The sequence below is a fragment of the Antedon bifida genome, chromosome 11 (assembly GCF_963402885.1).
Source record: "Antedon bifida chromosome 11, ecAntBifi1.1, whole genome shotgun sequence".
In the NCBI taxonomy this organism is placed as follows: Eukaryota; Metazoa; Echinodermata; class Crinoidea; order Comatulida; family Antedonidae; genus Antedon; species Antedon bifida.
The window spans coordinates 5,164,396-5,178,097 of record NC_136236.1 but is presented as its reverse complement, the minus strand read 5'-3'; the positions used below and the strand labels follow the sequence as shown (position 1 = coordinate 5,178,097).

The 13,702-nt window shown below is 35.9% G+C and overlaps 1 protein-coding gene across 1 annotated transcript; it reads left to right on the top strand.

Annotated features, from left to right (window-relative positions):
* The first annotated feature begins 1,140 nt into the window (after positions 1-1,140).
* Positions 1,141-10,713, top strand: LOC144856075 (calcium-activated chloride channel regulator 1-like). Its single transcript, XM_078714048.1, has 10 exons — positions 1,141-1,331; positions 1,799-2,093; positions 2,338-2,615; positions 3,327-3,572; positions 3,806-4,030; positions 4,487-4,816; positions 5,499-5,729; positions 5,991-6,423; positions 6,726-6,953; positions 9,193-10,713. The coding sequence occupies exons 1-10, from the start codon at positions 1,143-1,145 to the stop codon at positions 10,356-10,358; spliced, it is 3,621 nt and encodes a 1,206-aa protein (XP_078570174.1). The 5' UTR covers positions 1,141-1,142; the 3' UTR covers positions 10,359-10,713.
* Positions 10,714-13,702: the final 2,989 nt, after the last annotated feature.

Here is a 13,702-nt window from a genome sequence, read left to right as displayed (position 1 = left end):
CTACTCTATTGCACAGTTCATAACAGAATAAAATGCTCGAAAGGCTGTCAATATGATGTATTGAAATTGAAGAGATTTAATTCCGTTCTTTATTTCCTGTTTGGTTTCTATTCAAGGTCCGGATTTTTTTAAATTCTAGAACAGGAAGTAGTTGCTCATGATAAATGAAATGTATAATATCTACACACAAATGGAATGTATTTCCCAATTGAGATAATTTATTGTTAACTCATGCGATAACAAACATAGTGCGCTAAAAGTGTCTATCTTCGTTTACCTAACTAAAGATTATCAGACTATTATGTATTTACCTATGAATCATTTATTTTAAAAAAAGAATCAATCAATCAATGTAACTTTATTCATCGCTCAAGAAGCAATTAAATGAACATCAAATATTTTAAAATATATGATTTTATTTTTTTTTAAACCCAAACAGTTGCTTATCAAAGTACTTCATTGTGTTTTTGAAATAGTGATATAAAAATGAAGGTCTTATATTAAAATTCAACTTTAACTAACATTTATTTCATTAAATACAATACAAATAACACAGAGCATACAAATGAGGACCAATCTAGAAGTAAACTTGTCTCAGTTGGCTCTTTAAAATGATTACAACAAATCATAAGACAAGTGAGAATAATGAAGCATCAGTAGTAATAATAATAATAATAATAATAATAATAATAATAATGAAATGTTTAATATTAATAGGTAACAGATATTTCTTTACTTCTTAGATAAAAAGACAGAAAGACAACAGGCTTAAAGTTAACTTTGGTGGTATTTTCCAAACGGGTTAAACGTTATCTTATTGCTATGTTTAAATGTCATGTTATCAATCTAAAGAAAAAATAACGTCCACTCAATACAAACGTCACATTCATTATCTGATCGTTAGTCTTTAAATTGTTTACTTGTCAATTGTTTGGCATTTTAAATCTGATGTTATACACGCAATGCATAGTAATAATATTGCTTTATAGCAACTATACTATGCCTGATAAGAAGCACAAATCAAAGAGATAACATTATTGCTTAACATCTTGAACGTTGTACTTGGACGATAAGAACTTTCATTAAGAGTTACTAATTGTGATGACATTGACATAAGGGACTAGTCTACTTGGTCAGGCATCATGGATATCGACAGACTACAATCGTTCCGAAGAATTACATTTATATTGTATATATTCTTCTTATGTTTTAATGTTTCTTCTTCGTCAAATCGGAATAAAGTTGTGCTGACTGACAACAAATACCAGAATCTTATTATTGCTATCAACCAAAAGGTTCCAGTTGATACGACTATTATTGATAGAATAAAGGTTTGTAGGTTTGGTTATCTAAAAACGGGGAATTGTTGGTTTTTCCCCCAGCGAACGATTGCATGTCGCTATCAAAAAAATGATCATATTCGACAATACTTCTACAACCCGGAATTAAGTTTTAAATGGTTCATCAGGTCGTGAAAAATCTAAATTCTAAATCTTTTAAGAGTTTGGTTTTACGCTAATTCTTAATAAAAAAGGTTAGACTAGCAAGTTGATGGAAAGTCTTGGAAGAGTCAGCATAAAGTGTCCCGGCCCCGAAAAAAATTCTCATCTTTAGTGATTTAATTAAAGAGTCTCTGAATCATGCAATGCTTGTTATAGTTTCCTCCTATTTTGTTTGTATGGAGGTTGTTTTTTAAATGGATTTGTGTTTGTATTATTATTATTATTGGCATGTTTTCAATGTGAGTTCTAGTTATTAAACTTTCAATAATTAAAGTACTGTTGTTTTTATGTTATAGGATTTATTCACCGACGGATCGCGAAGACTGTTTGAGGCGACCAACAGACGGGCCTACTGGAAAACCATTACGATTTTGGTTCCTAAAACATGGCCAGCTAATACAAGTTACATACTTCCTAAAAGGGAGAGTTTTAGTATAGCTAATATTGTGATCGACCTCCCGAATGAACGATATGAAGACAACCCGTACACACAGCAGCCTGGCTCTTGTGGAAATAAGGGAGAATATATTCATTTAACACCAAATTTCATACTTAATAAGATAGACAGCGAGAAAATGTGGGGTCCTGTGGGTAAGATCTTTTCTTACTTTTTTCTTTTGATAAATTGTATCTGAACAAGGGCAGGATATGTTGTCTAGAGGTAGAAAATTTGAAAACAAAATCACGTCAGGGTAGCGAACACCTTTTCCATACACATTTTCCCTGGAAGTTAAATCAACAGTTACGACACAGAAAGATACAATTACATAACATATGTAAAAATCGGAGAAATGGAGATTTTTATATAGGCAAAAGGATTTTTTTGTTTATTTAGACAAATTGTTGGTGCATGAATGGGGTCATCTCCAGTGGGGCCTATTCGATGAGTATCCTACCGCGGATACTCCCAATTTCTACAAACATTCAAACAACAAAATCGAAGCGACCAGATGTTCGCTTGCGGTCAAAGGTCAATATAAAAGGAACGGTACGGATGAGGAATGTTATTTGGACCCTGATACTGGTGTCTATGAGAATGGATGTGTGTTCTCTCCAGATACTAAAAATCAAACTGCTACGGCTTCATATATGTATGGCCAATTCATAGACTCGGTAAGTCTTTACTTTGTTATTTTTCCATAATTTCACTTTAAAAAAAAACAATAACAGAGGAGTGTTCATAGTGTTCATTAAATCAGTAAATATTTGTATTCGCCGTTTTAGTTCTGTGGCTCTCGTTTGTCCCACAATCATATTAGTTATCAAATATCTGCAAACATAATTTTAGCTTGGATCCGGCTTGGATGACGTAGACCTACGCGCAATGCAACTAATTCGATCAATCCCTGAAAAGATCAAGATCTAACAGATGCTATCTAGGGTACTTAGACAATGATCCCCAGTTGGCGGTGATAGTGTATCCCCATACTCCGGTTTGGGTGCTAGCTTGGGGTTTTGTCTTTTTGTTCTCTCTTTCTCTTTTATTGTCGAGCGCATATAGACATCGTTTATTTGCGCTATATAAATCTATCCATTATTAATGTTAATCACGACGCGTGATTGTTCCACTCGCGTTGCGTTTAATTTTTTTTTTTGGCGTTGTTGCGAAGCATGCGCAGATTAACAATGTACTATAAAATAGAAACAAACATATTTCATATATCACAGCAATCACACTACAACAATAAACATAGCATTATTGTCGGGATGAATGATGATTGTATTGGGCCCTCTTGATGGATATTTCGAAATAAACTTTGTCGCTATTTTGACTGGTAAGATAGTCATTTTCGTTATGTTCATTTTATGAATTTCAACTTTCAGGTCACGTCGTTCTGTCACAGTGACCCGTCAGATCCACTAGGTTATCATGATGTTGAGCTGCCTCATAAACATAATACAGTGTGTGGTTCCAGAAGTGCGTGGGATATCATTCTAAAAACACAAGATTTCAAAGGCGGTGTCAACCAACCTGTGGCTGGAAATGTCGATACAACACCAACGTTCACACTAATGCAACCGACAGACCGACGTGTAGTGTTAGTATTGGATGTCTCAGGGAGTATGTCTGTAAATACAAAGACTTATTTATCTTTAACTAAACACGTGCGAGGCCATAACGATTCTATATTGATCGATTCTAATAAGTAATGCAAACGAAAACTAACGAGTTTATGACGAAGAGAAAACCAAATTCTAAGCATTGTTCAAGTACAAATATAGAATAAATAGGAGTTCCATATATTGTTTATAGCTTAATACACATTCTATTTTATAACTATATTTTCAAACCTATATTACAGGGTGACAGACTTCTGCAACAACGACAATCAGCAACACATTATCTGCTGTATACCATTGATAGTGGCAGTTATGTTGGTATCGTTCAATTTTCTGATGATGCTCAAGTTTTATCCGAATTGGTAGAAATAACTGATGATACTTCTCGTGAGGCACTGGTGGCAGTATTGCCAACACTTGTTGATGGTTTGACCTCCATAGGGTCTGGTGTGCTAAAAGGAATTGAGGTAACAGTGTTGTAGATGTTTTAAACCAATATTCATGTTCAGAGACCCGACGGCACTTTTAAGATCATTGAGAGAATGAGCAGGTATTCGCCTAATAGCAATGTGCGATTGTTTTTAGTTCATATCCAAACTAATGGCAAGGTTTGTCAAGTCAGAGACCTAATTTTAAACCACAATCATAGTATAGTACACTGGAACTGTGTGCAAAATTTTATGAGAAATGTGCATTATATAGTATTTAGTTGGAGTTTGTTAGTTAAAGTATATTCTGAATATAAATTAATCTTCACATGGGCCTTTTCTAGTTTATAAATTGATACAACCAGTTTTAAATATTTGTTACGATTTTAATGAACCATTACCGTACGAGTTATTTGAGAAATATTTGATTCACAAGTTTTATACTAGAAAGTGAAACAGATTATGGTGAATCTTTTTTTAAATTCTTCAATATAGGTACTTTCGCGTGGTATACAAACTGCAAACGGTGGTTCTCTACTCTTACTGACGGATGGGGGAAACAACGTCTCACCTGATATCAATGATGTTCTTGATGACGTAGACAACGCAGGCGTCGTCGTAGACACTATTGCCTTCTCTAGCAGTGCCGATCCTAATCTTGAAAATCTTAGTGATGTATCCGGCGGAATTTCATTTTACTTTATCGATACAGAAGAGATATCTGTTCTTAATAGTGCTTTTGAAACAACTGTAACAAGCCGACCGGATCAAAGCTCTCAGCCTCTCCCAATAACGGTTATTATATGTTTGTTTATTTGTGTTATCTAATTGTGTAAGCCCAAGGCAATCTAACAAAAGGATGTTAAGCTCGCTTTGCCAAAACAGGAACTTGTAACCGTCCATTGATCTTATGATTGGCTGCGACAAATTCACACTAGTTGCGGTTACAGTCAAGTACATTGTTTCTGCTTAGGTGCGTGGAACTGATCGTGTCGCAACCAAACATTAAACCTTTCATCTAATTTAGCTTCTGTTGTTAGATTGCCTTGGTAAGCCTAGGGCTGTCTCAATAATGCAATTCAAGCGAATAAAATAACCAGTCATTGTTTAAAAACTGAGCGGCAGAGTAATGTGCAATTTAAGCTTGGTTCCCACTAGAAGCACAACGCAATCGAGTTTAACAATGACAAGCGACAGTTTAAGTATTACACCGATTGTGATTGGTCAAATCACCTACGTTGCGTTTACGCACTTACGTTGCGTCTCTAGTGGGAACCAAGCATTACTGTACTAACATGTCCTGAACATGGCCTTGGTGTTTTGTTTGTATTTTACTTGTATTTATCTCACTCATCTCTGTATTTAATATATTTTTAAGGATTTCAATGCCTACTTCTCCACCAGGAGCTCGAGGAGCTTATATGCTATTGTTGGCTTCAGTAGATACCAACTTTTAAAACTTTGTTTCTTGGAGCAATGATCTCTAATCAGTCTAACCACATTTTAGCTTTACAGCGATGCCGTAGCTACAGTTGGTGGATCTTTTTCAAGCGTTGGCGACTCTGTGATTGTCGATTCAGATCTAAGGAAAGACACCGTTTTCTCCTTCTCGTGGATCAACTCCAACAGCATTCAAGTAGACCTTACATCACCGGACGGGAATTTAGTTGATCAAAGTTTACAAAAGGTTGACCTGTCGCTAAAGGCGATCAATATTAAGATTCCGAATATTGCTCAGGTAAGAAGTGAATATTACATCTCTTAGTAAGTCTGTGTTTACTAGACCTAATACATTTTTATAGTAGGCCAATAAGATATCTTAATATCTTAGAGGTCTTGAAATACAATGGACAATATAAGTTGATTACCTGTAGCGAATTGTTCAGTTATTAAAAGTCTTATTTTCACAAATGTTTTCTAATTGATCCCAAATCATAGTGCCTGCCAACAGGCCTAATACTCTATCAACAGCATAATAAAAAAGTGTTTTTCTATATAGGATGGAATTTGGGAATTCAGCATCAATAGCCCTAGTACCGATACTGTCACAGTGAATGTACAATCAAGTCCTCAGACTGCTGACAATTGCCCTATAACAGTCGTCCCACTCATAGGTGACCCTTCGATTGATTACACTACGGAGCCGTACACAATAATCTGCGTAGCTGTTACCAAGTGCTATTTACCCGTAGTAGGTGCTGATGTATTTGCTGAAGTTGAAAGTTCAAATTCATGTCAGACGGTAGAATTATTACTATTTGATAATGGAGCAGGTGCAGATGTCACCAAAGATGATGGAATATATTGTGGTTATTTTCTGGACGCATGTGGAGACGGTCGCTATAGTGTTTCCGTAAAAGTCAAAAGTCCGGAAAAAAATACAGCTTTTGTTAACATGGCTAAAGCAACGGGATCGCTACCAATCAATCCAGGTCAGAATACTTTAAAATTTACATGAATATGTCCTGTCGTCCATTAGGTCTATCATTAATTAATTCATTTATTTTACTTTTATTTCGGAAACGGACGTTCATAGTTACAAAATCAATTGCATAAATAAGTTTAAATAAAAAAGGCAGACACAAAAAAAAACACCGGTATCAGATCATCTCAAATGTAGGCCTAGGATCACAGTGTAGGCCTACATTGTGGATACATCAGACATACTAAAAGAAGTCCAACTTAAACTTACATTTAAAACAACCCTTACAATTATCTGTCAATTATTATTTAGATTCAACGACGAATAAAGAATTACCAGTTTTTGTCCCGACTGGAATGTTTTCACGTAGTGCTTCAGGCGGAGTTATACAGGTAACAGGTTATGTCAACAGATCACCGACAACAGATGTCATATCTCCATCGAAGATCATCGATCTCAGAGTTCTTGCAACTTCGTATTCAGAACAGAAAGTTGTATTACAATGGACGGCAGTGGGAGACGATCTAGATACAGGAAATGGTATGTGCATGTGCATAAATATTTAAACAAGCCCCTACCTCTAACTTTCCCACTTCCCCGACCCTTATCTCCACCATCGCTCCATTCTCTCTTTTTCTCTTTCTTGTGCTAGACTTATGAGCCATGCCAATGCACGTTACACAAAGTGTTGTATACAGTCTGCGCGTATAATAGGCGCGATCGTTAAAACATGCCTAAATATTGGTCGACCTACAATGTAGAGCCAGAGCCAGCACAAATGCTTCTCGATGCAACACATTATTTAGTTTTCAGAACCAGCCTGCGTGTCTTAAATTTGACGCCAAGATTTGTTTATAGCCTAAACCGGATGCAACCAGTGGTGGCGCCAGGATTTGCCCGACGGGGGGGCCGAATTCCCCGACGGGGGGGCCGAATTCCCCGACCGGGTAGGGGGGCGGGGCCGTACGCGCGAAAGAGGGGGTGGGTTTGGGAGGGGGTATCCCCCTCTTGAGCCTCAGAAAATTTTGAAAAAATAGATGCTTACACACTGTTTAATAGGCTAGAGCAACTAGTTTCCATTACATTTAATAACAATGTTACATAATGTAAATTTAAATAAATCCTTCCTAAATACTCTAATACGGATCTTTTTCGACGAACTAATAATAAACTTTGATCGAAAAACACTTCAAACGAAATGAACATTTGGTAATGCGGCACTCCGAAAATGCCTCGATAGTGCATGTGTTTAGTGTACGACTGTGCTTTGGTGGTCTGTTAACCTCAGATATATACCCTATAGCCGGGTGAATAACTCAATGTAATTTAGTATACAATGATTGCCGTAATCGCCGTGTCTATAACACAAATCAATAAAATGCCAAATCACCACACACGTTTTTTCGGCCGTGTACATAGAACAAGACATTTCATGTTTATGTTATGTCTATGAAATAATAATAAAAGAACATCATGTTTCTCGTTTTTTATTGTTTATACTGCATACCATTATATAAAAAATCTTCATACGCGAGAAAAAAGTTCACGATATTACACTCTACTCTGTACGGGGATGTAAATATACAGGTCCACGCTAACGCTTGCACACGGACCAGGGCGGAAAATGGTGTATTTTTGGAGAGTGATGACGTCAGCATTCACACGAGGAGCAAGCTAAGACAACGTGATGCTGGTAGTGGGAGTGCATGTGTTTTGAAAATAACTCGGTTGTGGGTATTTTCCGAAGATTTTAAATCACGTTTTCTTTTTAAACTCTTGAATTCATAAATAGTAATTAAACTCTTAGCTCTTTCACTTAAGTAGGCCTATTTACACAACTATAGCTCTAGCCTACTCTTCTTAATTAAAAGAGTCAAGTGCGTCGAATCTGCGTTTAGCGACGGTCGCGGGTTTGGTGCATCTTTTTTCCCCTTTAGAATTAAGGTGGGTGGCTAGTCACCCTATTCACCCCCTAGATCGAGATTTATGCGCGAAAAGAAACGTGATCAGACCCTGTTTTATGGTTCGGGCCAACCGCTTCCTCTTTCCAAATCGAACCCCCACCCAAACCCCTTTAATCGACAGCGAACATACACGCGGTACACCAATGGTTATTGGTAAATTGAAACAATTCGTAAACTCAACCGTGAGAACATAACTCGTACCTTTATCCCTGTATGAACGTACGTCGATGCGTAGTTGCAAATGAATCTCCGATTTTCGCCTGGAATCTGGAAAATACACATTTTGGTCCCTGGATGTAATATGATACAGCCCAGATATGTCGACGCGTATACCGCAGTAAGCCGGCCGGGCCATGAAAGATTCGTACAAAGAGACACCGCCAGACAAATGCGTACCACATACTGTTTACTTCGCTGTCAGTGTATCGTATGTACGTCAAAAATAGAATTCCGCAGTTACTTACAATATATAGTAGTACACTTAATAATGGTTTTATTTTTTACCAGAAAAGAAATGATCATATTTTTCTCCCCGACAATAAGGCCAATACTCCCCGACAGGGGGGCCAGCTTTCCCCGACGGGGGGGCCCTGGCCCCCCTGGCCCCCCCGCTGGCGCCACCATGCAGGCTGCCCCCTATCGGATGTTACTGGCCCTCTATCGACAAGTTGTATATGAATGCAATTTTAGTTTAAACTATATTGATGCATTATCACACGTGAGAGTCAGATATGATATTATTTCTTCATTTTGGTACCGTTGATCTCTTTTAGTTTCAATTTATAATGTTAACTTATGTTTTCTTTATTTTCTAGCAACTAAATACGAACTTAAAATGGCAAACAGTTTCTCCGAACTGCTTACAAATTTCGTAAATGCGCCTGAAATCAATAACAATGACGTCATTGAAGGGAATATAACAATAGTTAGACCAGCTGGTGTTGTTGAAAAAATAGGATTGAGAGTGCCAACACGAGGAGACAATCAAACTTATTTTTTTGCCATTCGAGCCCAGGATGAAGCAAGTAACTACGGTGATGTTTCTAACATTGTGTCGGCAAATATGCAATACATACCGCCGATTCCTTATATGGTAAATTCAACAACTGTGTCTCTAACATCTGCTGATAAAACAGTTACTGAAACAGTTACGGATGTTACTACAGATGCCATTACAACAGCTATTTCATCTACCGATTGGACTTTAGGCCTAACCACGAGTGACAGGTCTACTGGGCCTACGTATTTCACTCAAACCACAACGTCTACTATTACTACCACAGATTCAATAACCGTAAAACACACTGTAAACGACACTACTACTCCATCACTGGATCCTACAACAGAAAACCCAACTACTCAGACAAGCTTGGAGACCGAAGAGCCGACAAGTCATGAATTTACTACAGGCAGGCCAACTACTCTTGCAAGTACAGAGACACCAGGCTCGACAAGTCTCGAATCAATTACCAGCAACCCGACTACAATCAAGATGTCCCCGTCCGCGACTACATTAACAACCGTACCAACTTCCAACACAGTTACGTTAATGTCTACAACACACGTTTTAACAACCAAGAATACGTTAACTGGCACAAGCCAGGCTACCAATTCTAAACATCCTACAATTGTGCCTGTCACTATCCCTGCCAATAACTCCACTACTACAACTGATTTAAGTTCAAATACCACGACAACTATGAATGGCACCACTAATCATACAGAAAGTACACAATACCCTACTATTCCAAAATCTCCTACAAAAAGCAATACCACTGAACCCATCGAAGCAACTGCTCAGCCACCCGAAAATGAAGATAGAACAGCGCTGTGGGCGTCTCTCGGTGCTGTTGTTGGTATTGCTTTAATTTCTTTAGCTGTCTTTGGAATTATCAAGTTTGTAGGGAAGAAGAACAAAGTTGACATTGACCCAGAAAGCGGACAGGAAATGACGTCAGGTCAAAGTTTTGAAGATATTTAAATAAGATTTTTAAATAGACATATTATGTTGGTCATGATAGGTTATTTTAAAGTAATATTTTAGGTCATATTTATAAATCAAAAGTATATATGACTTCCGACAGTTTTATAGTATGTACCGGTAGATAAAAGTTCGAACATGCTTAATTATTAACATAATGTGTGTGATATCTCCTAAATCTTGTGAATGACGTGTTTATTTATTCAAAGATCCTATAGACTCACGACTTTCAGATCTTCATGTGCGGAAGTATCATACTTATGTACAGGTATAATAAATATTAATTATCATTATTAATACTAATAATCACATTTTTTGTCCAGGAAATTTATAGAATACATGCAGTTTTGTTTATTGTATTTTATTTTTCAAATCCAGTCTAATATAATATATATATAATATATATAATAATATATAGTAATAATAATAATAATAATATATAATATCTATTTTATTATATATAAATAAAACACAAAAGGTTAAAATAATTTGGTTAATAATACATTATACCAAGAAAGTCTACAGTTAAATAATAATTTATATGGAATTATTTGTTAAAAGACAGGTGAAATTGTACAACGACGCGCGCAAATTTTACATTACACTGTGATGATTACGATCTGGGACATATACAATTTGGAATATTGTTATCATTGTTATTGTTGAATTAGAAAAAAAAATCTTGGTATACTTACATTTGAGAATATGACAAAATATACAAGTTGTTCTCGGCGGAAAGTTAATTGTGTTTTTTGTTTATACCACTTTACGTTGCGTTATACACACCATACTTACGTACATATTTGATGGCACTACAGTAGTTCAACTATTTGTTATGCTTGATTAATTTCGAAATAGTGATATTTCAATTTCAATCAATTTTCCACATTCGGCACCAACAAGCTTGCACATAGAGGATATTTTAAGATCTATGTGGAGCACATATCTTTAAGCTAATAACCACCCTTGACAAATATTGATAATAAAAACAAAAGCAATTAATAAATAAGTGAACAAATACGGCAGCATACAAATAAATAACAATATAATATATATGAACATTTTCTGAATGTTTTTTTAGCTTTTTGATAATTTGATTTGGTATCTACATTGAGATCCAGCAACTGATACCCACAGCATTGTCAATTTTTCAGTAATTTGCCTTTGGATTTATATATAAGGGTGGTGGTATTTACTCACCATTGTATCGAGATCAGAGACAGTTTAAACGCACGTTTAAAGCTGTTCAGTGATGTTTTACCTAAACTTATATTGGAAATAAATTGCCACAATTTGGGGCCAGCATAAAAAATGGAAAACATTCTAAGATGGGAATTGCAGGGTGATATTGAATAACATTTGTTAGCAGATAATCTTGTCGCGATTGTTCACTGTTGATGTAGACCAGTATATGGTGCACACTTGTAGCACGCCATGTTGATGTTAATAAAGTACGAATCAATGTATAGGTTGCTGTTACTGAGATCGCTGAACGGCTGAGTTATAACTCTCAATGGGGTAGCCGGTTAAGTCGGCCCAAACCCGCCTCGGTCAAAGTCAAGTCGGCCCCACGTCAAGTCGTCAATTGGATAACACTGCGGCGTTCTGTTGGTCCTTGTAAACATACATATCTCTTTATGACATTACTGACGTCATCATACCATCAGTTGTCATCCATTGATGTCACTCCAATATTAATATACTCAAGTCATCAAAGAGTGCAGTCATTAAAGGTATTATAAATCTGCTTCGTTTTCTGACGTTCACATGAAATTTTATAGAATCATTTGATGAGCCGGGACTCGTTAAAGACAAATGCGTGTATGAAAATAATATGTATAGGCATCTTTAGCAAAGTTGGTAGGCCTATTGCTTTACTTTAGTCAATAATAGTAGTCATACTACCATAAATAAATTGAGGTATCTATAGCTTTTTATTCTTCACTTTGGTTCATATTAAGCCTGATTGTTTTTCTATAAATAATGTCAAAATGTAGAATCACAATCACAGAATGAGGTGAATTTAGCATTATTTTACAGGTTCTCCTGCGCTTGCTGTGGGCTTAGGTCAAAGTTTACACAATAGCGTGTACAATATATATTTGCATACACCAGCTGTTCACCCCCAATATACGCCCTTGGTTGGAGTAGTATTTATTTATTTATTTATTCTGACATAAAATCATAGGATAAAAACACAAACAAGTACCGAGACGGCAAACTTATTTCCATTGTGGTCCTATTATTATAGTAAGCCCTATATTATGCATTGTACGTTGAATAGTGGATCAATTTTCCAGACAGACCTTGAATTCTTCAATTCACTAAATTTCGTAAAACTATAACATTTTGTTGATGTGTTATGAGTCATAAACAAGGTTTTAAAATACTGATAGTTAAAATGTGTCACTTTATATTGTTGATTTTGTGTTGGTTATATATATATGCTATTCAGACGTATTTTACAACTTGATAGAGCCATATACATTTAGGCCTATTTCAAAAATTGCATCAGACGACTTGAACATATTTGCTACAACAAACTCAAAATGTCGAATATAAAATTATTAATGTGACGTGATGTTCCTAGGCCATACGTTGTCAAAACTCGAAAAGTCTCTAAAGCTTGGTTCCCACTAGCGACGCAACATAACGCAACCTACGCAACGTAAGAAATTGCCCTTCCAATAATTGTGTTTGCCCCCGCCTGCTTGAAATCAAAACTACGATTTTTGCAGCACTGTTGCGTCGTCGGTTCCCACTTGTGATTACGCAATACATCAATTTGCGTCAATACGTCAATACGTTAACCATGCTTAATCAAAAAAGGCCTAATTGAGTGTATTAATAAACGTTGTACAAGGCTTACACAATTTTGTTAGACATAAACCCAACCTTCATTATGATAGTAGCCCATTATTTGTTCAATAAATTCTTATCTGACTGTCTAAAAATAAGTTTTATTGGTAAAAATTGATGTTACTCTACATGTTGATGGTAGAAAAATACACGCATACTTTTTATATATATAAGAAGGTTTTTAGTAGAATGCTAGCTCGATTGGCGAGACGAACATGGTTCAGGACATTTTGAATTTCAAAAATGACCAGAAAATACTCTTTTTTTCACTTTCTTTTAAAATATTATAGTCTTCAATTCTTTATTACTGCTTATATCAATGTGAGTCAATATATCTTTATTACGATGTGCATTACATTTAAATATATAATATGAATTGAAATGGAGCGTAATAAAATGTAAATACGTTTTTCTCCATAAATGAAATGACATTTAATTTAATGTGAGATTGATTCTGGAGAAAGATCTATGGCTTGAAGTAGGCT

Coding starts and splice junctions, on each gene's coding strand:
- LOC144856075 (XM_078714048.1), top strand. CDS start 1,143: ATGGATATCGACAGACTACAATCGTTCCGAAGAATTACATTTATATTG. Junction 2,094..2,337: donor GAAAATGTGGGGTCCTGTGG/GTAAGATCTTTT, acceptor TTGTTTATTTAG/ACAAATTGTTGGTGCATGAA. Junction 6,954..9,192: donor CGATCTAGATACAGGAAATG/GTATGTGCATGT, acceptor TTTATTTTCTAG/CAACTAAATACGAACTTAAA.